General features: G+C 40.4%; 2 protein-coding genes and 1 pseudogene across 8 annotated transcripts; 1 reads left to right on the top strand and 2 right to left on the bottom strand.

Moving 5' to 3' along the window:
* The first annotated feature begins 674 nt into the window (after window positions 1-674).
* Window positions 675-13,287, top strand: LOC105483271 (methyltransferase 5, N6-adenosine). 6 transcript variants are annotated; one of them, XM_011744051.2, is made up of 8 exons: window positions 675-751; window positions 979-1,130; window positions 3,529-3,643; window positions 4,447-4,508; window positions 5,653-5,735; window positions 9,798-9,849; window positions 12,520-12,587; window positions 13,184-13,287. In XM_011744051.2, exons 2-8 carry the CDS (start codon window positions 1,022-1,024, stop codon window positions 13,220-13,222), a joined length of 528 nt encoding a protein of 175 aa, XP_011742353.1. In that variant the 5' UTR covers window positions 675-751; window positions 979-1,021; the 3' UTR covers window positions 13,223-13,287. The 6 variants fall into 6 exon arrangements, with proteins under 6 accessions (XP_011742353.1, XP_011742350.1, XP_011742348.1 ...); XM_011744048.2 differs by having other exon boundaries at window positions 677-751; window positions 4,327-4,508; window positions 12,538-12,587; XM_011744046.2 differs by having other exon boundaries at window positions 677-751; window positions 4,327-4,508.
* LOC112426981 (small nucleolar RNA U3) lies at window positions 8,964-9,042 on the bottom strand (annotated as a pseudogene).
* Window positions 12,989-26,037, bottom strand: LOC105483368 (small RNA binding exonuclease protection factor La). 2 transcript variants are annotated; one of them, XM_071072909.1, is made up of 12 exons: window positions 25,916-26,037; window positions 24,258-24,332; window positions 19,380-19,483; window positions 19,118-19,292; window positions 18,073-18,180; window positions 17,895-17,995; window positions 16,782-16,853; window positions 16,431-16,473; window positions 14,625-14,765; window positions 14,005-14,191; window positions 13,719-13,865; window positions 12,989-13,376 (listed from the first exon to the last, which is right to left on the bottom strand). In XM_071072909.1, exons 2-12 carry the CDS (start codon window positions 24,321-24,323, stop codon window positions 13,288-13,290), a joined length of 1,233 nt encoding a protein of 410 aa, XP_070929010.1. In that variant the 5' UTR covers window positions 24,324-24,332; window positions 25,916-26,037; the 3' UTR covers window positions 12,989-13,287. The 2 variants fall into 2 exon arrangements, with proteins under 2 accessions (XP_070929010.1, XP_070929011.1); XM_071072910.1 differs by lacking the exon at window positions 25,916-26,037.
* Window positions 26,038-26,834: the final 797 nt, after the last annotated feature.

Raw genomic sequence — 26,834 nt, 5'->3', positions numbered from 1 at the left:
ACGGCACGATCTCGGCTCACTGCAAGTTCCGCCTCCCGGGTTCACGCCATTCTCCTGCCTCAACCTCCCGAGTAGCTGGGACTACAGGAGCCCGCCACCACGCCCGGCTAATTTTTTTGTATTTTTAGTAGAGATAGAGTTTCACCGTGTTAGCCAGGATGGTCTCGATCTCCTGACCTCGTGATTCGCCTGCCTCGGCCTCCCAAAGTGCTGGGATTACAGGCGTGAGCCACCGCGCCCGGCCCATCCGCTATCTCTTCTTTGGGTTTCTTTGACATCACCACTTCTGTGAGAATTGCAAGTGACACAAATGACCTAAAAATTGAGAAACAAAGTTACAATAAAGTAAGGCATGAGAATGGCGAAGGAGGTAAAGATGAATGGAGATCGCTACTTTTTGACCCGAGACTTGGGAAACAAGAAGAGTCACTCTGGGCCATACAACAAAGTGACTGTGACTTTCTCTTCCGCATCCCTTTCACTCTTTCCCCATCCTTTGAGGGCCCGCAGGTACTCATGGCAAACTAGAGGGTAACGAGCAGGCGATAGGCGGCGAGGACTGGCCGTGGGTCAGCGAGTAGCGCAGGCTTTGCAGGTGGAGGGGATGGGGTAATGAGGCCCCCAGGTGGCCAGCGGAACCCCGGCTCAGGACAAAAGTTGCAGCTCGGCGCCGGGCCGCTGGGCGGCGAACGCGTGCGCGCTTGCGGGCTGGCGCTTCCGGCCCCGGCCGAGGTGCGGGTCGCCCCAAGAGGTGTGTTGTCGTTGCGCGAGGGATCCTGGGGCTGCTCCAGCCACGCGCCGCCGCCGTCTCCTGGGGTGGTGTGGGTTACCCGGGAGGTGGGTCAGAGGCTCGTCCCGTGCCCTGCGTCCCGGCTCTCCTTAGGGCGCGTCTTCGGGTCCGGCCAGCGGTGCTGAAAAAGGGGAGAAGGTTGGGGGTAGGGAGGAAACAAAATCCCAGTTCAATAGATTTCTCCGCAGATCCTGTGCCTGCAAACCCTACGAGTCCATACTTTAAAACAAAATGAAGAAATTAAGGCTTAAGGAACTAGAGAGTCGCCTGCAACAAGTGGATGGATTCGAAAAGCCCAAGCTACTTCTAGAACAGTATCCTACCAGGCCGCACATTGCAGGTAGGGCGGCTGGTTCACCACGCCCCTGCTTTCGGCGTTAGTCCAGTCTACTCTGTGATAAAAATTTGGATACAGATAATGTCTAGAGAAATTTTGCCCAAAGATCACCTAGTTAGGTCTTCCTTGACACTGCAGCTCACAGCACGCCCTCCACACACACACTCACTATCGTTTTACTGTCTGGTTTTCTGCATATCCCTTAACACTGCCAAACAGTATTTTTAATGTGTTTTTTTCTCTTCTCACATTATAATCTCTTTGAGGACAAGGAATTTGTTAGTCTCGTTCATACTTGAGTTCCCAGTGCCTAGAAGAGTCGCTGGTACTATTTAGGAGCTCAGTAAACATTTACTAAATAAGGATCAATTTCCTATTGCTACTAATTGCCTAGGCAAGGATTCTTGTGCTATACTCTGCCCTAGAAATGAATACCAGAGTTGATAGTGGAAGGATAGTTTAACAAAATCAGAGTATGTGCTGTATAAAGATGAGCATGCATATTAATTTTAACAGATTTTCTGAGTATTAGTGTTGTTGCTTCATGCCAGACACTGATACTGGGAGTACAAGAGAGAATACAGGAAAACATATATTTATGTTACCGAAGTCATTGGGAAGCCTTAGGGGAAAAAATTTTATTATTATTTTTTGAGATGGAGGTCTTACTCTGTCACCCAGGCTAAAGTGCAGTGGCATGATTACGGCAACTGCAGCCTTGACCTCCAGGACTCAAGTAATCCTCCTACCTAAGCCTCCTGAGTAGCTGGGACTACAGGCATGCACCATCACGCTGGCTAATATTTTTTATTTTTTGTAGAGACAGGGTCTTGCTATGTTGCCCAAGATGGTCTCAAACTCCTGGGCTGAAGTGATCCTCCCACCTTGGCCTCAAGAAGTGCTGAGATTACAGGCATGAGCCACTGAGCCTGGCCCCTTAGGAAAATTAATTTTCTGAGAGTACCTGCAAGGAGGAGTTTTTTCCAGTTCCAAAATAGTTGTTTCTAAGCTGCCAGTAAAAGTCAAGGAGGACACGTGTGTATTTACACTTAACTCCAAGATACTATCATAATTCCAACCAAAAATTCACACAAAACTACTGTGTCTAGGTTAAGACCAGTTTTCTCAAATAATGACTTACTAGGTTTTTTTAGTGGAATCCAATTTAAAATATAATAACAATCTGGCCAAGTATGGTGGCTCATCCCTATAATCCCAGCACTTTGGGAAACCAAGGCAAGAGGATGACTTGAGGCCAGGAGTTCAAGATCAGCCTGGGCAACACAGTGAGACCCCGGCTCTTAAAAATAAATAAATAAATTAGCCAGGTGTAGTAGTATGCGCCTATAGTCCCAGCTGCTGTTACTAAGGCAGGAGAATTGCTTGAGCCCTGGAGTTTCAGGCTGCAGTGAGCTCTGATCCCACCACTGCACCCCAGCCTGGGTTATAGAGATAGACCCCATCTCTGAAAAAAACAACAACAAAAAAACCTCTGGATCCTTGGGTATCAATGGCCAGCAGTCCTTGCTGGGTTCAGATATCTTCAGGGAAATATCAGTGGTGGTGGTATTCATGTTTAACCTTCAGTATATCTAACACCCAGTAGTTCTATTATCAGGTCTCATTTGTAGATTATGAATATATATATGTCTGTAGACCATGAGTTTATGTGTCTAAAGGCTACATTGCAGAGCTTATGGTGCTTGTGTTCTGGTGACAAACTTGCTACAGCAAAGTTCTGTGGTTGGGTGCAGTGGCTCATGTCTGTAATCCCAACACTTTGGGAGGCTGGGGTGGGAAAAATCGCTTAAGCCCTGGAGTTCGAGACCAGCGTGGCAATATAGTGAGAACCTGTCTGTGTTTAAAAAAAAAAAAAAGAAAAGAAAAAAAGGTTTTGTGTCTTTGTGATGCTAATGCTTGTTTGATAGTGGTTTCTAGTCTTATAGATTTCACAGATAAGTAAAATTTCAAAACAATTTAGGAAACTGATACAGAGTTGCTAAATTTATGTTGACAAGAAAGGATTTTTTTAAAACCTATTTACTCTTAATGTTCTTTCAAAAAAATATTTCAGCATCAAAGAAAGAACCAATATGAGTGTATGGCAATGTTCTTAACAATCTGAGGAAAAACTAAACGTTTTGACTTTTTTTTCCATTTTACATCAGAGACTGGTCACAGTTTTGTCATTCTTGGCATTGCTAGCAGAGACTATTTTTTGAGAACCACTGGTGGGTATTAGCTTCCTTTATGGTGCCTCTTACTACATACCAAATTATTACACCTTATCTTTTAAAAAAATAATCTGGAATGGCATTTAGGGGAAGACTGAGTAATGCACAAATAAGATTTTAGTCATCAGCTTGCTTACTTATTCTCTAATTTTTTTTTTATTTTTTAGCATGTATGCTCTATACAATCCATAACACGTATGATGACATTGAAAATAAAGTCGTTGCAGATCTAGGATGTGGTTGTGGAGTACTTAGCATTGGAACTGCAATGTTAGGAGCAGGGTACGTAATGCAATATATGCTATTTGGGTATTGGGTGGCTTTAATAAGGAGCATCAATGGGATTAACTGAATTATATTTATGAGACTCCACAGAATGAGATATAGAGAGCAAAAATCTGATACTGAATACATTTTGAACCGGCAGAAGATCTAAACAAACTACAAAATATAAATAAAAATGGTAAAAGCAGCAGTTCCTTTTATACAAACCTGAGTTTCCAACCCCTGCCAGGTTTGGAAATTATGCTATTGAAAAGCAACACTTGACCAGGCACAGTGGCTCACGCCTGTAATCTCAACACTTTGGGAGGCCAAAGTGGGCAGATTACTTGAGCCCAGGAGTTTGAGACCAGCCTGGGCAACATGGTGCAACCCCATGTCTACAAAAATACAAAAATTAGCTGGATGTGGTCCCAGCTACTTGGGAGGCTGAGGTGGGAGGATTGCTTGAGCCTGGGAAGTCGAGGCTGCAGTGCAAGATGGCATCACTACACTCACCTGGGTAGCACAGCAAGATCCTGTCTGAAAAAAGAAAAAAAAAAAAAAGAAGAAGAAAACACTCACTCTTACTTTGCTAATTGGGTTAGAAAGATACATGATTAAAAAGAAAAAAGCTAATTTTGGTTTTGTTTTTCCTTGGGAGCTATAAATCGCCACTCTTTGTGTGTGTTTTGTATTTATAGGTTGTGTGTTGGATTTGACATAGATGAAGATGCATTGGAAATATTTAATAGGAATGTGGAAGAGTTTGAGTTAACAAATATTGACATGGTTCAATGTGATGTGTGCTTATTATCTAACAGAATGTCCAAGTCATTCGATACAGTGATTATGAATCCTCCCTTTGGGACCAAAAATAATAAAGGTTTGTAACAAGAATCGGGTATATTGGTATATTTATAGAAAAGATTTTAAAGCTATTTTTAAGGCCAGGCGCAGTGGCTCAGGCATGTAATACCAGTGCTTTGGGAGGCTGATACAGGAGGATCTTTTGGGGCCAAGAGTTGGTAGCCATCCTGGGCAACATAGTTAGACCCTGCCTCTACACACACACACACAAAAATTTTAATTTGCCAAGTGCGGTGGTGTGCCTATGGTCCTAGCTACTCAGAAGACTGAGGTGGGAGGATCACCTGAGCTCAGGTATTGAAGGCTGCCATGAGCTATGAATGTGCCACTGCACTTCAGTCTTGGTAACAGCAAGACCCTGTCTAGAAAAAATAAAACAAAAATAAAAACCCTTTTTATCACTGACTGTTTGGGCTAAGTGATTTTATCACTCTTCATTAAATAAACCAAGGCTAAGTGATTTTATTACTCTTCATTAAGTAAACCAATCTCTTACCTGTGTAATTCTTATAATTTAAATTTCAATTTGTTTAGTGCATGGCTAAGAAATTGAGTTTTTCAACTTTTGTTTTTACAGATTTGTATTAAGTAAACAAAGATAGTCATGTCATTTATTGTATATCTCCCATTTGCTTTCAGGAATAATTTGCCTAACCTTTATGAATGAATATGAAACATATAAAGAATTTTATACTTTTAGAACCTGTTTTTTAATGTCTTAACACAACCAAGGGTTTCTACATGTGCCCACCAGTGACAGTGACTCACTGTGGCTGTTAATTTTGTGGGTACTGTGGGCAAGGAGGTTAGGAAGTCAGTGAGGGTAGGAAAAAACATGCATAGTTTAAAAAGTACCCTGCCCCCACCAAGAGGATTCTGAATACTACTCTACGCGTTTCCTTCTCCCCTTTTTGAAAGTCATTAATGTTGGAATATAATACTAAATTTTTTACTTTATCCTTATTTAACCAAGACAGTGAAATTCTGGTTTTATCCTACCAACCTTAAAATAATATTTTGATAGTTTATTTGTACCCTTATTGCTGAAAGATTTCAAGGTGGCTATTTTGAAGTTTGGAAGAAAATGTTTCTAAATCCTACTAACTTAATCTTCTATTTTGATAAGAGGTAAATAGGAGGTTTTTTTCTACTCTTCACAGGGACAGATATGGCTTTTCTAAAGACTGCTTTGGAAATGGCAAGAACAGCAGTATATTCCTTACACAAATCCTCAACTAGAGAAGTAAGTTCAAATCATCTGATACTCTGTGGCATTTATTTTTAAATTCATGACAGTGTTTTTAGGATTTGCTGTGAATACTAGATACCACAATATCTATTTCTCCTGACCTTTTTGACATATGAAACTTAGAACTAAATTTTCTGCTTAACCAGCTAGCATCTGATTGGCCTTTTTCTGAGCTATAAGACTTCTTTCCTCAAAGATTTTTTCAGACAGGAACTGTTGCCAGAAGAGATACTATAACTCAGGAGTAGAGAAGTGTGTTGTAACTAGGATTATGGTATGTTTTGGTTTATGACTAAGTCTTAGTTGATCCCTTTTGCCCCATTGTCCCCGTGTGGCCTGATGTACTTAAGGGAGGCAATAAGGCCAGGTTTTCAGAACACTGAGCCTGGAGCTAAACAGATCTGAGTTCAGAAATCAGCTATTCTATTATTACTTTTGCAGCATGTAACACACGGAGAGGTGTATAAGTTGTATTCCAGGAAACTGGGGGGAAGGGCAGTACATTTTTTTAGTGTCAGTATAACACGGTGGTTAGGAACGGAGATTCTGAAGCCAGACCAGAATTTCTGGGTTCAGATCCAAGCTCTGCTGCCTCCCAGCATTATCTTGGTCAAGGTAATTGAGCTTCATCATCAAGGTAATTGAGCTTTTTGTCATCTGTACTATCCTCACCTGTATTCTAAGTGTAAGGGACTAAGAGTACCCAATAATTCATAAGAATTGTGAGGATTACATGAGTTAATATTTACAAAGCACTTAGATCAGTGTCTGACATGTGTAACTGCTATGTGCTAGCTACTATTATTTAAATCATACATGTATTCAAAGATTTTAAAGTGATTTTGTAGGAAAAATAGTTAATTCGTGTAAATACAGTGTATAAGAACTCAGTTGGAAATAATACATTCTAGTTACATGGTAATCTGATAACCTTTTAAAAAGCATAAAATATAACAGCTAAAAAGAACTATACTGCTAACAAGTAGTGGTACATGTAGGCAAGCAACAGGACACAACATAGCTAGTAAATAAATCCTCACTATATATGGAAGCAAACACCAGTTAAACATTGGTATCCAAACGTGTGTCCCCAAGAACACCCTCAGGTTTGATGATTCACTAGGAAATCTCATAGGACTCAGCATATAGTCTTATTCATGGCTATGATGTATTACAGTGAAAAGATATAGAGCAAAATCAGCAAAGAGAAAGGTGCATTAGGCAGAGAATGGGGGAAACCAGGAGCAAGCTTCCCGAGTCTTCTGCCAGTGGAATAACACAGGACACACTTAATTTTCCCAGAATGAATTATTGATAACACACGTGAAACATTGCCAACCAGGGAAGCTCATTAGAGACTCAGTGCCCAGGGCTTTTATTAGGGACTGATCATGTAGGCAATTCCCTTTCTGACACATACCCAAATTCTAGACTCCTAGTAGGAAAACAGGTGTTCAGCATAAACAGTGTTAGGCACAGTGAGACACTATTATTAAGGGAGTAGGGAGTGGGAACCTTCCCAAAATCTAAGTTCCTAATCTCCAGCCAAGGGCCAAACTTGTAAGCAGGCCTTTCTAAGGATAAGCAGCCAGGCCTGCTGTGAACTCTTTTCTGCACAGCTTGGCATAACATGAATTTTTTTTTTAATTATACTTTAAGTTCTAGGGAACATGTGCATAACATGCAGGTTACATAGGGATACATGTGCCATGTTGGTTTGCTGCACCCATCAACTCGTCATTTACATTAGTTATTTCTCCTAATGCTCTCTCTCCCCCAGCCCCCCACCCCCTAGCAGGCCCCGGTGTGTGATGTTCCCCTCCCTGTGTCCATGTGTTCTCATTGTTCAACTCCCACTTACGAGTGAGAACATGTGGTATTTGGTTTTCTGTCCTTGTGATAGTTTGCTGAGAATGATGGTTTCCAGCTTCATCCATGTCCCTGGAAAGGACATGAACTCATCCTTTTTTATGGCTGCATAGTATTCCATGGTGTATATGTGCCACACTTTCTTAATCCAGTCTATTATTGATGGACATTTGGGTTGGTTCCAAGTCTTTGTTATTGTGAATAGTGCCGCAGTAAACACGTGTGCATGTGTCTTTATGGTAGCATGATTTATAACCCTTTGGGTATATACCCAGTAATGGGATTGCTGGGTCAAATGATATTTCTAGTTCTAGATCCTTGAGGAATCGCCACACTGTCTTCCACAATGGTTGAACTAATTTACACTCCCACCAACAGTGTAAAAGTGTTCCTATTTCTCCACATTCTCTCCAACATCTGTTGTTTCCTGACTTTTTAATGATCGCCATTCTGACTGGTGTGAGATGGTATTTCATTGTGGTTTTGATTTGCATTTCTCTGATGACCAGTGATGATGAGCATTTTTTTCATGTGTCTGTTGGCTGCCTAAATGTCTTCTTTTGGGAAGTGTCTGTTCATATCCTTTGCCCACTTTTTGATGGTTTTTTTTTTTCTTGTAAATTTGTTTCAGTTCTTTGTAGATTCTGGATATTAGCCCTGTGTCAGATGGATAGATTGCAAAAATTTTCTCCCATTCTGTAGGTTGCCTGGTTACTCTGATGATAGTTTTCTTTTGCTGTGCAGAAGCTCTTTAGTTTAATTAGATCCCATTTGTCAGTTTTGGCTTTTGTTGCCATTGCTTTTGGTGTTTTACTCATGAAATCTTTGCCCATGCCTATGTCCTGAATGGTATCGCCTACATTTTCTTCTAGAGCTTTTATGGTTTTGGGTCTTACATTTAAGTCTTTAATCCATCTTGAGTTAATGTTTGTATAAGGTGTAAGGAATGGATCCAATTTCAGCTTTCTATATATGGCTAGCCAGTTTTCCCAGCACCACTTATTAAATAGGGAATCCTTTTCCCTTTGCTTGTTTTTGTCAGGTTGGTCAAAGATCAGATGGTTGTAGATGTGTGGTGTCATTTCTGAGGCCTGTGTTCTGTTCCATTGGTCTATATGTGTTTTGGTACCAGTACCATGCTATTTTGGTTACTGTAGCCTTGTATCATTTGAAGTCAGGTAGCATGGTGCCTCCAGCTTTGTTCTTTTTGCTTAGGATTGTCTTGGCTATGTGGGCTCTTTTGGTTCCATATGAAATGTAAAGTAGTTTTTTCCAATTCTGTGAAGAAAGTCAGTGGTAGCTTGATGGGGATAGCATTAAATCTATAAATTATCTTGGGCAGTATGGCCATTTTCACGATATGGTGCTCTACACTTTCAGAGAAACTTCTCTAGTGACGAACTATAGAAATGATCCCTGAAAGTATAGTCTTGGCATAACATAGATTTTATAAAACTCAGTTTTACTGCATGAACTGAATTGCCCATGTACACAGATCTCTGCCAAATGGTTTCTAGGATACCTAGCTGTATAAATGAAATAATGCTACAGAAACCATATGAGAACATTAGACATCTTTGATAGATTTCTGAAATAGTCATGCATCCTTTAACAACAGGGATATGTTCTGACAAATGTATTCTGAGAAATGCATCCTGAGGTGATTTCACCATTGTGCAGACATAGAGTGGACCACTGAGGCTCTGTGGTTAGTCTATTGTTCCTAGGCTACAAACCTGTCAACCTGTTACTGTATTGAATACTACAGGTAACTGTAACACAATGGTATTTTTTTTAATCTAAACATATATAAATACCAAGAAGGTAATGTGTTGTGCTATGATGTCAAGATAGCTACATCACTAGGCAATAGCAATTTTTCAGCTCCATTTATAATTTTATGGGACTACCGAAATATATGCAGTCCCTAGATAACCCCAAATGGCATTATATGGTGCATGAGTAGCTTTCTATCACTTGGATTTATTGTATGATTTGGTTCAGATTGTTAAATATATTGAAATTGATTTCTTACTTTCAGACTACTATCCATTCAATTGAAATTTTTGTAAGGGTCTAGATTCTAATGAAATTTTAAGCTTAAAAACTCAATCTCAATTATTAGTAAAAAGCAATTTTAAAAAATCATTAAAAATCAGCTCATAACAACATATTGTTTATGTTCAGCATGTTCAAAAGAAAGCTGCAGAATGGAAAATCAAGATAGATATTATAGCAGGTAAGACAAATCTCAATCCTAATATCCAAAAGGGCCAACATGCATTCGCCCAACCAAAACTTTCATGCAGGTGCTGAGAAGATCTATAAAGTATGCTTTGCAGTGTGGCAAAATGTGCATGATTGGTAATAGATTGGAAATGGAGTAAAAGCAGAGTGATCACTTAGCTTAAGACTGTCCTAATTTATGCAATTTACTGAAAATTTCTAATAGCACTCAGGTATTTGGTCACTCCAGACTCAGGCGGAACACTGTATAGCAGCACAATGGCTAAAAACATGGGCTTGGAGCCAGGCATGGTGGCTCACGCCTGTAATCCCAGCACTTTGGGAGGCGGAGGTGGGCAGATCACCTGAGGTTTAGAGTTTGAGACCAGCCTGGCCAACATGCTGAAACCCCATCTCTACTAAAACTACAAAAAATTAGCCGGGCATGGTAGCGCACACCTGCAATCTCAGCTACTTGGGAGACTGAGGTGGGAGAACCGCTTGAGTCCCAGAGGCAGAGGTTGCAGTCAGCCGAGATTGTGCCACTGTTCTTCAGCCTGGATGACAGAGGAGACTCAGTCTCAAAAAACAAAAACAAAAACAAAACAAACAAAAACGTGGGCTTGGATTTGGTCAGATCTTGGTTTGAAATTCATTCATGGAAAATGCTATCAGATTATTTCCGGATAATCTTTCTAATTTCTTTTTTTTTTTTTTTGGGAGACAGAGCCTTGCTCTGTTACCTAGGTTGGAGTGCAGTGGCAACCTGCCGGGTTCAAGCGATGCTCTTGCTTCAGTCTCCCGAATAGCTGGAACTACAGGCGTGCACTACCATGTCCGGCTAATTTTTTTATCTTTAGTAGAGACAGGATTTCACCACATTGGCCAGGCTGGTCTTGAACTCCTGACCTCAGATGATCCTCCAGCCTCTGCCTCCCAAAGTGCTGGGATTACAGGTGTGAGCAACCGAGCCTGGCCTCTAATTCCATTCTCTAATTGCCCCTGGAATCAAATAACATTTATCTTTTTCTTCTAAATATCAACACTATGAGTAAATCATGTTTAATACATTTTTATTACTAAATTGGGTAATAGTCACAAACATCAAAACAGGAAAAGCATATAACTAGAAGCTAATTATAATCTAAGCCCAAAATAAGAGTGCAATAAGGGAACATGTTTTTTCACAATAGACAATGAATTGCCACTGTAGTGTTAAACATACAGCTGGATATATTACTGTTCATAATAATAATGTAACATATACATCTGTTCATCTTGCTGTTATTTTCAGTGTTGCATTACTTAGACAGTTTTAGGGGTGTTTTTTCTGTTTTTGTTTTTTGAGATGGAGTCTCCCTCTGTTGCCCAGGCTGGAGTGCAGCAGCACGATCTTGGCTCACTGCAACCTCCACCTCCTGGGTTCAAGGGATTCTTCTCCTGGCTTAGCCTTCACAAGTGGGTGGGACTACAGGCACACCACCACACCCAGCTTTTTTCTAATTATTTTTGGTAGAAACGAGGTTTCACCATGTTGGCCAGGCTGCTCTTGAACTCTTCACCTCAGCTCATCTGCCCGCCTTGGCCTCCCAAAGTGCTGGGATTAGAGGCGTGAACCACCACACCCGGCCAGTTTTAGGTATTATATGCAGTATGGAACACCTTAGAACAGTCCCAGTAGTATACCGAGCCAGAGCCTTGCTCCTCCAAATGTTGTCCTCAGACCATCAGCATTAAAATCCCTGGGATTTCCTTGTTAGAAATAAAGAATTTCAGGCCGGGCATGGTGGCTCACGTCTGTAATCCCAGCACTTTGGGAGGCTGAGGCGGGCAGATCACAAGGTCAGGAGATCAAGACCATCCTGGCTAACACAGTGAAATTCTGTCTCTATTAAAAAATACAAAAAAATTAGCCAGGCATGGTGGTGAGCACCTGTAGTCCCAGCTACTCTGGAGGCTGAGGCAGGAGAATGGCATGAACCTGGGAGGTGGAGCTTGCAGTGAGCCCAGATTGCGCCACTGCACTCCAGCCTGGGCAATAGAGCGAGACTCCATCTCAAAAAAAAAAAAAAATTTCAGGCTCCACCCAGACCTACTGAATTAGAATCTGCATTTCAACAAGATCCCCAGGTGATTTGATTGCACATTAAAACTTGAAAGCTGTGACATACAGGAATAGACTATTGCCATCCCTCTAAAATAGATCAGTAGTAAAGAGTTTGGAGAATCTACATTATTCTTTAGAAGGAAGAAATATGAAAAACTAGTTTTCGTTTTAGAACTTAGGAGGAAAATGGGTACTTACTACAATTATTAAACTCTGGGTAAGAAAATTTTGAAATAAGCATGGTTATTATGAGATTAAGTTAGCTACAGACTATTAGGAAATTAAAAATAGAAAGGTGCCATCCTTTTCATAGGATTTACTTTTTGGTCCACTTTTTATCCTTCTAAACTCTTCACTTGTAACCTCAAATTTCAGTATAAATGGCCATAATAACAGAAATGCCAAGCTGCCATGGCCAATGCTGGGAATATAGCAAGTCACTACTTGGATAAGTTAAAGGTTCTAAAATGTTCAGTTTACCAGCACTTAATACTTTTCTTAGTTTTTTTTTGTTGTTGTTGTTGTTGTTGTTTAGTCAAGGGTGGTAAATGCTTGGAAATATAATTTTATCCTTAGGTGGCTTTTGTTTTACAGAGCTTCGATATGACCTGCCAGCATCATACAAGTTTCATAAAAAGAAATCAGTAAGTCTCTTGATTTTGGCTGGTCTACATTCGGTATTGAAAAGTTTTCTGGGCCGGACGTGGTGGCTTATGCCTGTAATCCCAGCTACTCGGGAGGCTGAGGCAAGAGAATCGCTTGAACTCAGGAGGCGGAGGTTGCAGTGAGCTGAGATTGCCCCACTACACTTCAGCCTGTGTAACAGAGTGAGAGTCAGTCTCAAAAAAGAAAAAGAAAAAAAAAAGAAAAGCTTTATGACAAGTAATTATTTCTAGTGTTATCAACTTTCCTGTGTAAATATAGAAAGACAGCCTAGGAGACACCGTAAATGGCCTGTGGGAAGGGACCATAGTCAACAGCTAATATTCTAGTTCTTTATTAAATGCTCTGGGTACAAAAAGAAAAAAAAAAAAACTTTTTGCTCTTTTCATATAGCATATATTTTATTAGTTTGTACTAATACATTCTCATATTACAAAGGCAATTTAATGGAAGAATCTTCCTTTTGATATTTGAATCATCTGAAATAACACAAACAGAACTATACATTCAAAGAAATCTCATTTGCATAACAAAAAGACAAGTTAAACAACAACAAAAAATTTTTCCTTTCTCACAGGTGGACATTGAGGTGGACCTAATTCGGTTTTCCTTTTAAAAGCCCCCGCAAACAAAAGTAGTTTAAAACCTATTTAAAATGAATAAAAAAATTGGTTTACTAAACTACTGGTCTCCAGCACCATTTTCTGTTTTCTGTTGTTTGGATGCAGGTTCTTCTTTGTCTGTTTCTTCTCTTGCTCTTTTCACAGGTCCTATAACGTAACAATTAATTTTTGTTAAATTCAACATAAGTACTGCTCTATTTTAATACTGAGTACAATTACTAATAATGATACTGTTGAAAAAGATGCAACAACTTCCTTGCACCAATGAGAAAAGGCTTTTCTCTTAGTACAGACCTGACCTCTAGATTCATCTTCCAAATATCCTGTCCCTGACTTATACAACAGCATAACCAAGGTAAATCATAATAATCCAAGAATGGCACTTATCCAGAAGTTGAAAAGCCAAATCCCTATTCTCTGGCAAATCATTTATTTATGGAAGTACAAATTTTCTCATGAAACTACCAAAGGATTTAGGAAAAAACTTACCAGTTGCACCATTTTCATCATGTTCATCATGTTCATCATGTTCATCACTAGCAAATTTCGTTTTCTTGCCCTGAAACTGTACTTTTCCTTTACCAGACCCAGGCTGGGCAGCTTTATTACCCTTTCCTTTTCCTTTAAATCTACGACCTGTAGAGACACAATTGAGCACTCTGTAAAGAATTTTTTTTTAAGTCTCTTGTCAATGTTTTTGAACACTGATTAAAGTTTTTGCTCAAGTAAATGGGTTCAACAACCAAACTGTTAAAGAAAAATCAGAATAAATGACCTTTTGACTTCCATTTGTTTAGGGATTCTTGTTGGTCTTCTATTATTTTTTTCAGTGCTTCTTTTTCCACCTCTCCTTCTAGTACTTCCCAAGTCACTTCTTTGTTCCTTAATTGTAGGTTACCATTATTTGCATCTTTGGCTTTACCCAAAGCTTCCTTGGCTTTTTCTTTAAATAGAATTATCCCCTATATCAGAGACAGAAAACAAAAGCCATACCCTTAGTTTTTTAGTCCCACAATTAATTTCTTTGTTCAAAGTAATTTTTTCTACCCTGCAAACCTTCCATGCCTTTACCAGTTTCAATGAACTTTACTGAACAGTAGAAAAGGAATGCTACAGAAGTAAAACTGCAATAATCAATATGAACAGTTATTCATAGTATAATTCAGAAACTATCAGACATCACATATAGTGACAATAACAACAAAGTAAATGATCAAGTAGAAACTAGTATAATTCAGAAAATATCAGACATCACATCTAGTGACAATAACAACAAATGATCAAGTAGAAACTAATTTAATAAACACAATTTTAAAAATTGCTTTCTACTAATTTTGTCTAAGTTTCTACAGATTTTCAAACTGACTGCTAAAAAGCATAGGAATGTTTCCAAACCTCTTTTGCTCCTCTGACGAAGTCTATCCATTTTATTTCACCATGATTTGAGAAAAGTATGTGTAAATCTTCTCTACAGGTCTGATCATCTAAATCACCTGAAAATTTCAGCAAGCATCCAATCTTTTCTTCTAGAGATTTCTATAAAAATATACAAAGCGATCAAAAAGTTTCTTAAAAGCAACAACAGACCATAAATGACTCACACCACATTATAGCTATACAAGAAAGAGCCTAGAAACCAAAATGCTATTTTAAAGTAGTTTCTCTTGCCTAGGCAGCAAGAGCGAAACTCCATCTCAAAAAAATAATAATAATAAATAAATAAAGCAGTTTCATAGTGTTGGTGTTTTCCTTTGTCATCCTTTATCCCAAAATGGCTTTCAATATTATTTGATCTCTTATACAACTGGCATTTAGTTATAAACTACATAAAATCTGGTTATTAAACTATCTTGGAAAATAATTCTAGGCAGTATTTATCATACTTTAAAAAATTTTTAGGCCAGTTGCAGTGGCTCATGCCTGTAATCCTAGCACTTTGGGAGGCCGAGGTAGGCGGATCACAAGGTCAGGAGATGGAGACCATCCTGGCTAACATGGTGAAACCCCGTCTCTACTAAAAAAAAATATACAAAAAATTAGCTGGGCATAGTGGCGGGTGCCTGTAGTCGCAGCTACTCAGGAGTCTGAGGCAGGAGAATGGGGTGAACCCAGGAGACGGAGCTTGCAGTGAGCCCAGATCGCGCCACTACACTCCAGCCTGGGCGACAAAGCAAGACGTCTCAAAAAAAGAAAAAAAAAATTTTTTTTTAAAGAGTCATTATTATTTTCCCCAAATAAAAAATTTTACCTGTAACTTTCTAAATGGAAATACACATCACTATCTTATTAAGTCAAAAATAGCTGGGTGCGGTGGCTCAAGCCTGTAATCCCAGCACTTTGGGAGGCCAAGACGGGCGGATCACGAGGTCAGGAGATCGAGACCATCCTGGCTAACACGGTGAAACCCCGTCTCTACTAAAAAATACAAAAAATTAGCCGGGCGAGGTGGCGGGTGCCCGTAGTCCCAGCTACTTGGGAGGCCAAGGCAGGAGAATGGCGTGAACCCGGGAGGCGGAGCTTGCAGTGAGCTGAGATCTGGCCACTGCACTCCAGCCTGGGCAACAGAGCGAGACTCTGTCTCAAAAAAAAAAAAAAAAAAAAAAGTATTAATCTATGATTAGAATCTTTAGAAGTTATAGGAGGACATTTTCTCATAAACATAAGTTCTAGGCATAAATGAACTTTTTCTGAATATTTCAAAATATATTTTCCTGTGTTTTATTATATTCTTTATTTTTAGACAGGGTCTCACTCTGTCACCCAGGCTGGAGTGCAGTGGCATGATCTTGGTTCACTGCAACCTCCACTTCCTGGGTTCAAGTGATTCTCCTGCCTCAGCCTCCTGAGTAGCTGGCATTACAGGCATACACCACCACGCCTGGCTAATTTTTGTATTTTTAGTAGAGGCGGGATTTCACCATATTGGCCAGGCTGGTCTCGAACTCCCAACCTCAGGTGATCCACCCACCTTGGCCTCCTAAAGTGCTGGGAATACAGGCGTGGGCCACTGCACCCGGCCTTTTCGTATTTTAGAACATATTTCCTATCCTTAGTGTTCTCTTTTCCCTCAATATAATACCTGTGCAATGACAACTATAGATAGCTTTGCTTACATATTTTCTTGAAAAAGTCCTCAGACTTAAAAGCTATTCATTTAACTATGAATTACAGATATACTAGATAGCAGTAATATATACTTACCATTTCAGCATCTTCTTCTAACTTTTGTTTTGCTTCTTGCTCTCTACAAATAAAAATATCATAATTATAACATACTTCCATTTACTATATAAGAAAATTAAGTCCTAATAAAGTTAACCAATCATGATCACTAAACTTACTTAACCAAAGCCAGAAGTCCTTAGGTTTTTTTGATCATCCAATGCTAGACTGCAATGCAATTTGGCCCCGAAACTGTCAAGGCAGCTTAAGATCGCAATGTTTCACTAGCAAAGAGAAAGGTCTACTGCCACTATTTCAGAGCTCACCAACTATATTTCTGTCAGAGCATTAAGGAATTCAAAGTATGTCATGATTAGTTAACATACTTACTGTTTAGCTCTTAATTTAGCTTCCACTTTGTTTTGTTTTCTTTCTTCATTTTTTTTGGCAAAGTAATCATCCCTAAAGAACACACAGTACAGAGGCTAAGTTCACGAGAACAAAGTTAAGACCGCAGATTATTTTGAATAACTTAAGCCATGGCACAGCAATAAATGTTGCATACATTTACTATCAACATAATCATCAACTAAAAATCCAAAATATGCCAAGGAAGTTACTCTCTCATGTTGTTTTAAATAACAGCTTTACTAAGGAAAAATTCCATGTGCCACAAAATTCACTCTTTTAAAGTGTACCTTGAATGTTTTTTTAGTATATTCAGTTGTACAACCATCACTACTAATTTCAGAACATTTTCATGACCCCAAAAAGAAACCCCCTATCCATTAGCAACTTCACGTTGATTTTCATTTATCATTCATGTATAGGGGGAAAAAAGTGTATCAGAAGTCATGCAAATAATATTGCAGTTTTCTTTTTTTTTTTTTTTTTTTGAGACGGAGTCTCGCTCTGCCGCCCAGGCTGGAGTGCAGTGGCCGGATCTTAGCTCACTGCAAGCTCCGCCTCCCGGGTTCACGCCATTCTCCTGCCTCAGCCTCCCGAGTAGCTGGGACTACAGGCGCCCGCCACCTCGCCCGGCTAGTTTTTTTTTGTATTTTTTTTAGTAGAGACGGGGTTTCACCATGTTAGCCAGGATGGTCTCGATCTCCTGACCTCGTGATCCGCCCGTCTCGGCCTCCCAAAGTGCTGGGATTACAGGCTTGAGCCACCGCGCCCGGCCTGCAGTTTTCTATAGTGTTAATTCCACAAAAGGAGAAAATTCTAAAATCCCCAAGATCCAAGAATAACAGCAATTATGAAAACCATGTTAAGTAATTTTTGAGGAATTAACACTGATACTATGACTGACACTATGACTGTGATCCATCACAGTGCATCTCTAAGTCAATCAGGTTTAGTATATACCATTTAGAAGACCGTAATGCACTAAAATACTAAAAATATTGGCCTTTCAGGGGATGCTACTTCCATGCTCCTTACCCTAGTGTGTCAATTCCATATAACTAAAAGGCCAGGAGAAACATCAGCAAAAAGACTTACTTGAAAAGTATTAGCAGGTCTGTTTCTTTGTACTTCTGGTCAGGGGTCTCTACAAACTTCTTAGCAGATTCAATGCTATCAAACACAACAAAAATTGATCCCTATAAAAAGGAAGGAAAATATTTTTTAAGTTATTTCCCATATATTCTAAAACTAGAAAAAGTCTGTATTATCATACCTTAAATGCTTTATGCAATGTTCTTCTCATCTGAATATTTAGTACTTGACCTTTATCTTCTAACCATTCTTTTATGTCATCAAGAGTTGCATCAGTTGGGAAGCCTTTCTGTGAAGAGTGGGAAGTAATGTACAAATAACAAATAATGACTTCTCAGATAAACAATTGGAGAGAATTTGATTCATTTTATCTTGAAATGAACACGGGATATACCTATCTATCTCTATTTATCTTTGTTAATCACTTAACAGCCTTGTTTAGGAGCCACTACTCTCCAGTGCAATAAAAGTGATTCATCTGGTATTTGCTTCAAAATAATTCAGTTGAGGCAAAAATAAAACAAGATGATTTGCATGTTCTGTTAATAACTAGTAAAGCTGGTGATGGTACATTATTGAATCTATTTATATACATCTGAAATTTTCCATAATAAAAAAACTATTTAAAAATATGCTAAAGAAAATTGCAATCAAGTTTAGCTGCTGATAAGAACAGCTAACATGCAGTTGGTGCTTAGAATATGTCAAAGATTTGATCCAATGGTGTATTTTTTTTTTCATTTAATTCTCACAACAGTTCTACAAGGTAGAAAATATCCACGTTTATGAAGATAAAACTTAGGACCAGGCATGGTGGCTCACACCTGTAATCCCAGCACTTTGGGAGGTCAAGGTGATTGAATTACTTGCGCCCAGGAGATTGACACCAGCCTGGGCAACACAGGGAGACCCCTGTCTCTACAAAAAATGTTTAGCCACATGTGGTAGCATGCGCCTGTAGTCCCAGCTACTCAGGAGGCTGAGGTGGGAGGATCACTTGAGCCCAGGTGGTCAAGACTGCAGTGGACCATGATCAAACCACTGCATTCCAACATGAGCAACAGGATGAGATTCTGTCTCAAAAACAAAACAAAAAGAAACAGGTTAAGAATATTACAAAAGGACATAAAGTAATTAGTGAGGCTGTGATTCCTGAGCCCTTATTCTTCCGTACTTTACTTTCTAAATAAATGTAAGATGTTTAAGTGCATCACAGGCCCACTTACAATATAAACAGATCTGTTTTTTACATCATTTTTATACTCATCAGTCACTTCAGGTAGGGGTTTGCTTGGAGACCTTCTGATTTTAGTTTTATCTTCACTGATTTCCATGAGTTCTGCCTTGGATTTGCTCAATGCTTCCACAATTACATTAAAGTCTGTTGTTAGACGGTTCAACCTGAAGAGTACATATAAAAATGTAAGACTCAGCAGTAGCACTCACTGTAAACAGAAAACCTAAAGATTATTTTTAAAAGCTTGTTACCTGTTGAATTTTATCATTATTTCCAAAGGTACCCAGCCTTCATCCAGTTTTATCTGTTCCTTTAGAAACTTGTCCCGTGGCAAATTGAAGTCGCCAAAATAATACTGTGAGATAATTACAATGTATTTCAGAACACTGTATAATATGAACTCTAATCCTGACATTACTCTACAGTACCAAGTTCTGTTATTTAAAAATACATGTCATAAGTTACAAAAGGCAATAAACATTTTCCCCAAATATATGATAATAAAATGTTTACAATACAAATTAGCAAAAAGATAAAACTAAAATGTCAATTATTAAAATAGTGTAAGTAACAGATATGTCAATAGACTAGAAAACCTTAAAGAAAAATATATTTGGCCGGGCGCGGTGGCTCAAGCCTGTAATCCCAGCACTTTGGGAGGCCGAGACGGGCGGATCACGAGGTCAGGAGGTCGAGACCATCCTGGCTAACACGGTGAAACCCCGTCTCTACTAAAAAATACAAAAAACTAGCCGGGCGCGGTGGCGGGCGCCTGTAGTCCCAACTACTCGGGAGGCTGAGGCAGGAGAATGGCGTGAACCCGGGAGGCGGAGCTTGCAGTGAGCTGAGATCCGGCCACTGCACTCCAGCCTGGGCGGCAGAGCGAGACTCCGTCTCAAAAAAAAATAAAAATAAAAAAAATTAAAAAAAATAAAATAAAATAAAAAATAAGGGACAGGGGCCAGGCATGGTGGTGCACACCTGTGATCCCTGCACTTTGGGAGGTCAAGATAGAGACCACCCTGGCCAAGATGGTGAAACCACATCTCTACTAAAAATACAAAAATTAGCTGGGCGTAGTGGCGCACACCTGTAGTCTCAGCTACTCAGGAGGCTGGGGCAGGAAAATCGCTTGAACCCAGGAGGAGGAGGTTGCAGTGAGCCAAGATCATGCCACTGTACTCCAGCCTGACAAAAGAGTGAGACTCCATCTCAAAAAAAAAAAAAAGTTGGCGGGGGGTTGGGGGGGCAGGAGTGCTGGTTCATGCCTAATCCCAGCACTTTAGGAGGCTGAGGTGGGTGCATCGCTTGAGTCTAGGAGTTCAAGACCAGTCTGGGCAACATGGCAAGACCCCATCTCTACCCAAAAAAAAAAAAAAAAAAAGGCCAGGCATGGGTGGTACATGTCTCTAGTCCCAGCGCAGGAAGCTGAAGTGGGAGGATTGCTTAAGCCTGGCGGGTTGAAGCTGCAATGAGACATAACTGTGCCACTGTACTCCAGCCTTGGAAACAGAGTAAGACGTTGCCTCAAAAAAAAAAAAAATTAAAGTAAACATTTATCAAATTTAACCATAGAGGTACTCTCAATATACACGCAAAGGAAAAACCCAAGTATGACTATTTGGAATGCCAGAAGTAACAAAAAAAGTAAAAGACAAATTTGCCAAGAATTCTTACAAAGAAGAAGGGTAAAAAGAGAACACCCTAAAAGAAAATAGTTAAAAGGTATTTTATTGGCCTCGCATGGTGGTCCAAGCCCATAATCCCAGCACTTTGGGAGGCTGAGGCGGGTCAATTTCTTGAGGCCAGAAGTTTGAGACCAGACTGGCCAATGTGGTGAAACCCTGACTCTACTAAAAATACAAAAAATAGCTGCACATGGTGGTGCACACCTGTAATCCCAACTACTCAAGTGGCTGAGGCACAAGACTAGTTTGAACTCAGGAGGTGGAGGTTGCAGTGAGCCAAGATCACTGCCGCTATACTCCAGTCTGAGCGGAAAGCAATACTGTCTCTCTGTCTTAAATTTAAAAAATTAAAAAAAAAAAAAAAGACACTTTATTTTTCGGAGGTCGGGTCTTGCTTTGTTGCCCAGACTGGAGTGCAGTGGTGCAACCATAGCTCACTGCAGCCTGAAACTCCTGGGCTCAATTGATCTTCCGCCTCAGCCTTCCAAGTAACTAGGACAACAGGCACATGCCACCATGCCCAGCTAACGATTTTTTTAAAAATTATAAAAAATAGGCCAAGCGCAGTAGGCTCATGCCTATAATCCCAGCACTTTGGGAGGCCAAAGCAGGCGGATCACTTGAGGTCAGAAGTTCAAAACCAGCCTGACCAACATGGTGAAACCCCGTCTCCACTAAAAATACAAAAATTAGCCGGACATGGTGGTGTGCACCTATAATCCCAGATACTTGGGAGGCTGAGGAATTGCGTGAACCTGGAAGGTGGAGGTTGCGGTGAGCTAAAATCACACCACGGCACTCTGCACTCCAGCCTGGGAGATAAGAATAAGACTCCATCTCAAAAAATAAATAAATAAACTACTGTAAACTAAAAAAAGTCCAACTTCATTTCATTATTAATCAAAGAAATACAATTTAAAGCAATGAGACAGCATTTTTCATCTAACAAACTGGCTTAGATTAGGAAAAAAACCAAGACTACCTAGTATTGACTTGAACACAGAGAACTAGCCATGCAGGTAAGATGTAAACTGACAATTACCAGTGTTTTTTTAAATGTGCATAATCCTTGAGCCAGTATGGCTCCTTCTAAGAATTTTACCTTGAAAAAAAATCAATAATAAAAATGTTTACTAAGATTTATATACAAGAATATTTGTCAAAGAATGATTACAGCTAAAAAAATTAGAAGGATCCTTCGTTTTAAAGAGGATGAAAAAATTATTGATTACAAAACTTTTCTCCACAAAAATGCATCCTATGTTTAGCGGGGGAAAGGGAAGGAAATAAAATTGTTAGAAATGTACCACTGTGGGGCCGGGCGCGGTGGCTCAAGCCTGTAATCCCAGCACTTTGGGAGGCCGAGACGGGCGGATCACTAGGTCAGGAGATCGAGACCATCCTGGCTAACATGGTGAAACCCCGTCTCTACTAAAAAATACAAAAAACTAGCCGGGCGAGGTGGCGGGCGCCTGTAGTCCCAGCTACTCAGGAGGCTGAGACAGGAGAATGGCCCGAACCCGGGAGGCGGAGCTTGCAGTGAGCTGAGATCCGGCCACTGCACTCCAGCCTGGGCGACAGAGCGAGACTCCGTCTCAAAAAAAAAAAAAAAAAAAAGAAATGTACCACTATGGTGGGGGATGTTTTTAAAGGTGAAGGCACTATGCTTGTGTGGAGGCAGGGGATATATGGAAAATCTCTGTACCTTCCACTCAATTTTGCTGTAAACCTAGAACTGTTGTAAAATATAAGGTCCACTAAAAAAATAAAAATTAATATGAGCATGAAGCAAAGTGTCAAAAGCTTTTAACCTTGATTACCTTAGAAGAGTAGGATTTGAGAGTTAGCAGGTTGTAGGAGAGATATAACCTTTTCTATATACATCTTAGTATTGTTCTAAGTATTAAACACAGAATGAGTAATTTCTAATTTTTCTCCCCACAATCATAAGGAAATTAATATAAAAAAAAAAGGAACATAAGACATTTTAAATGCAGAGGTGCAGCTTAAAAAAAAAAAGAAAAAAAGCAGTTCAGAGAATTGCAGAAAAAACCCACACCAAACAATATGATCTGAGGGATTCCTTAGCAAGAACATAAGTTTAAAGATAATTTCCTATGCAACCATTATTGATATTGTAAAGATTTAAAGGTTTTTTTCTTTTTGACTTTAACTGAACAAAGAATGATTTGCAAATCAGGAAGCCTCCCCAGCCAGAGTATGCTCACAAAGACTCTCAAGTTTCTTCCCCCTGACCCCCCAAAACAGTATCTCGCTCTGTCATCCAGGCTTGAGTGCAGTGGTATGATCACAGCCACTGCAGCCTCTACCTTCTGGGCTCCATCAATCCTCCCACCTCGGCTTCCCAAGTAGCTGGGACTACAGGCAAACCGCTAACACACTCAGCTAATTTTTAAAAATTTTTTGTAGAGATGGGGCCTCATCATGTTGCCCAGACTGGTCTCTAACTCCTGGACTCAAGCCATCCTCCTGCCTCCGTACTGCAAAGGTACTGAGGATCACTTGAGGTTATTACGTTAACATAAACATAATACCTAAATTTGAAAAAATGCTAAGAGGAGTTTGAAAACAGATACTATATTAAAATTACTGGCCAGGCACAGTGGGTCACACTTGTAATCCCAGCACTTTGGGAGGCTGAGGTGGGCAGATCACCTGAGGTCTGGAGTTCGAGACCAACCTGGCCAACATGGTGAAACTCCATCTCTACTAAAAATACAAAAATTAGCCTGGTGTGGTGGCGTGTTCCTGTAGTCCCAGCTATTTGGCAGCTGAGGCAGGATAATCATTTGAACCCAGGAGGCAGAGGCTACAGTGAGCCGAGACTGTTGTAGTGAGTCAGGATAGTGCCACTGCACTCCAGCCTGGCCAACAGAGTGAGACTCCAGCTCAAAAAAAAAAAAAAAAAAAGATACTATATTAAAGTTACAATAGCTGAGAACTGACTGGGCAGAAAAAAACTACGAAGATCATCAAAAATACAGTGTTATTTAACAGGGAAGGTACTTTACCAAGGACTTTTATGTTACTTATGTGTCAGGCATTCTTCTAAGTACTTAACATTATATTCACTAATCCTCCAAACTACCTTATGAGGAGGGAACTACTATTATCCTCATTTTACATGGGACTAAGAAGCTAAAATTTTATATGAGACTATGAAACTAAAATTTTAAAAAGATTAAGTAACTCTAGTTTATAGTGTTACCTTTTGAAATGTTTGTAACATCTTAAGTTTCACAACCTGGCTCCACCAGTATAAAACTGTATGCTATTATATGTTCATCTAAGAATCAAAGGCAAACCAAATGTTGAATATGTCCATATACTGAAATGAAATGTTCTTTCTGTATTTGTGTTGCGGTCCTACATTTTCTTTCAAGGAATTTGTTTTTGCAGTTTATAGCACAGGAATCATACCTCAATTTGATGACAGATTTTGGCCTCCAGGGCAGCCATCTTTTCATTATCACCATTTTCAGCCATTGTGGCTATCTGTAAAATTTCCCAAATTAGCATAAAGTTATTTTTTTATATAAAACTCAAGACTAGAAAGAGAATGTTTACAAAGTATTACTATCCCATTGTTTTCTTAAAAAATCAGGAATTTCTGTTTTCACAGGTTGTTTATTTACTCAATTCTCAAATATCTCAACGAAGCAACACTTTGGAATAAGTGATGAAAAAATCTAAAAACTATAAAAAACCTCTCTCTCTTTCAGTAAATCACTACCCCATCTTCTATAACAAGAAACTGTTTATCTCACTTGGCTGGTCAAGAAAGATTTAGGGAAAAAAACTCCAATCACTTACTAACCATTTCCAGCTTTAAACAGGTATCTGTCAGTATGTCACCATGGCTCGCTGTACACTTGTTTGGTTTGGTTCATTTTCTTTTTTCTTTTTTGGAGACGGAGTTTCGCTCTTGTTGCCCAGGCTGGAGTGCAATGGCGCGATCTCGACTCACTGCAATCTCCGCCTCCCAGGTTCAAGTGATTTTTTCGTCTTAGCCTCCTGAGTAGCTAGAATTACAGGCACCCACCACCTCGCCTGACTAATTTTTGTATTTTTAGTAGAGACGGGGTTTCACCATGTTGGTCAGGTTGGTCTTGAATTCCTGACCTCAGGCGATCCACCCGCCTCGGCTTCCCAAAGTGCTGGGTTTACAGGCGTGAGCCACCGCGCCCGGCCTTATTTCTTTTAAAATGCAGTCACAACTGACTTACCCAAACCTTGTATTATAACTTTTAAGGTGAAAAACGTTACAGTTCCTTAGATACTCTATGCTAAGGAACACACGAAAACAAAAATGGGAGAATGTGGTCACACTAGCAAAACATTAAACTGGGGAGTATGCCTACTAATTTACTAATACATTGGATAGCCAGTTTCCTGTTTCGTATTCCTGACATTAGCATTGCAGGAAAAAAAGGAGGCTGTGCTATTGGTTTGCTAGAAATTACAAACCAAGTCTTCTAATTACAAAGTACTTGCCTCTAGGACTCTACGAAGTCACCCAGTCATCCCAACTGTACAAAAGTTATGTGAACAAATTATCAAGAATATTGCCATTAGTTGACTCTAGTTATGAACTGATGTAGGTACACTTCTTGGAAACATCGCCTGACACACTGCAATTGCATTCGCTACCCTGGATACACATAGGAAGCACTTGCAACGGGGTACTGCGTGATCCACATCCCCCTAGAGAAATTATTCAATTTCATGCATTGTCTTGTCTATCACAATTTACACTCCTAAGTTACCACAGTGATCTAGAGGCCCCTACAAAGCAAACGATGAAATAAAAGAACTATTTAGAACTTGCAAAATCTATTTGGCCTAATTTTGGAAATGCGCTTCATCAGATAATTTTCCAGAATGCACGACTGTAAGTGAAATATTACCCACGTTTTCCCGTTTCACACCGAAACCTGATGTGAGCGATGAAGGCCCTAACAGACCAAGAGTGACACTGGGGTACATCTGCGGCCCAAAGTTCTTTGGCCTCCAGTCAGTCCCATAGGCTCCACAGAATCCTCCGACGTTTACCCGTAACCACCTCCGCAGAAACTTACAGAGATGGCCAGAAGCCTTCGGTGAGACCAGAACGCGGTGGAGGTAAAAAAAACCGAAAAGACGCAGTGGGGATGGGGGCAGCCACAGTCCCGTCTCTCAGCAACCGCGGAACTGCCTGGGCACCAGCCACATGCGGGGAACCCCAGGATCCCGCATTCCTCGCGGGGGCGGCCTCGCCGCCGCCCGCGCCCCCTCCGCTCCGCCGCCTCCGGCTGAGGCCCACGCGGCGCTCGGCCTGAACGTGAGGAAGGCGAGGGAAGGACGGACGCCGCGAGAAGCAGTAAGGAACGCAAACGCGCAGTCGCGCACCAGCAAAGCGGGCCCTTATTGTAGCTTCTCATTAGCCACCAAGAATTGCTCACCTTTAAGGTTCCGGCCCACAGAGCCGCGCCACAGGCTCACACACAGAAACACCAACGACTCCACTTCCCAGCTCCGCCGGCCGGCCTAAAGCGCTCCAAGAAGATGGGGACCGTCCCACCAGCCCTTGCGGCCTGGGTGGGCGGGGCCAAGGACGAGCTGGAGCGGTCCCTGTGCTCTGAGCATGCGCGACTGCCGGGGCCTCCCAGGGACCCTGGAGTCCCCGCCCTCAATCGCAAACAGATTGGGTTAAAAAGTACCGCAGGGTATAGGGGAATGGCTGCTAGTTTGTGTTAGTATAAACATTTATTTTTAAGTATTTCTGGACGGCGTCTGTACCCCAGCCCTTCCTTTGGCCCTCCATTCATATGAAGTGTTTTGGGTTTCTCTTCAGATCTTTTCCAAAGATGTGTGTGAATACACACACATATCGTGTAGTAGTTCTCAAAAAAAAAAAAGGACAAGTGAAATTTTAAAAAAAAATCAAAGATCCATGTAATCTCAGTTTTGAAGACAGTACAGTACAGCGTGTAAAAACTGGGTGTCTGGAATCAGACT

The sequence above is a fragment of the Macaca nemestrina genome, chromosome 11 (genome assembly GCF_043159975.1).
Source record: "Macaca nemestrina isolate mMacNem1 chromosome 11, mMacNem.hap1, whole genome shotgun sequence".
In the NCBI taxonomy this organism is placed as follows: Eukaryota; Metazoa; Chordata; class Mammalia; order Primates; family Cercopithecidae; genus Macaca; species Macaca nemestrina.
This window is presented reverse-complemented; position numbering and strand designations above follow the sequence as displayed.

Coding starts and splice junctions, on each gene's coding strand:
- LOC105483271 (XM_011744046.2), top strand. CDS start 1,022: ATGAAGAAATTAAGGCTTAAGGAACTAGAGAGTCGCCTGCAACAAGTG. Junction 3,644..4,326: donor ACTGCAATGTTAGGAGCAGG/GTACGTAATGCA, acceptor TTGTATTTATAG/GTTGTGTGTTGGATTTGACA. Junction 4,509..5,652: donor TGGGACCAAAAATAATAAAG/GTTTGTAACAAG, acceptor TACTCTTCACAG/GGACAGATATGGCTTTTCTA.
- LOC105483368 (XM_071072909.1), bottom strand. CDS start 24,323: ATGGCTGAAAATGGTGATAATGAAAAGATGGCTGCCCTGGAGGCCAAA. Junction 19,484..24,257: donor AAATCTGTCATCAAATTGAG/GTATGATTCCTG, acceptor ATTATCTCACAG/TATTATTTTGGCGACTTCAA. Junction 16,474..16,781: donor GCTAAATTAAGAGCTAAACA/GTAAGTATGTTA, acceptor TTTTATTTGTAG/AGAGCAAGAAGCAAAACAAA.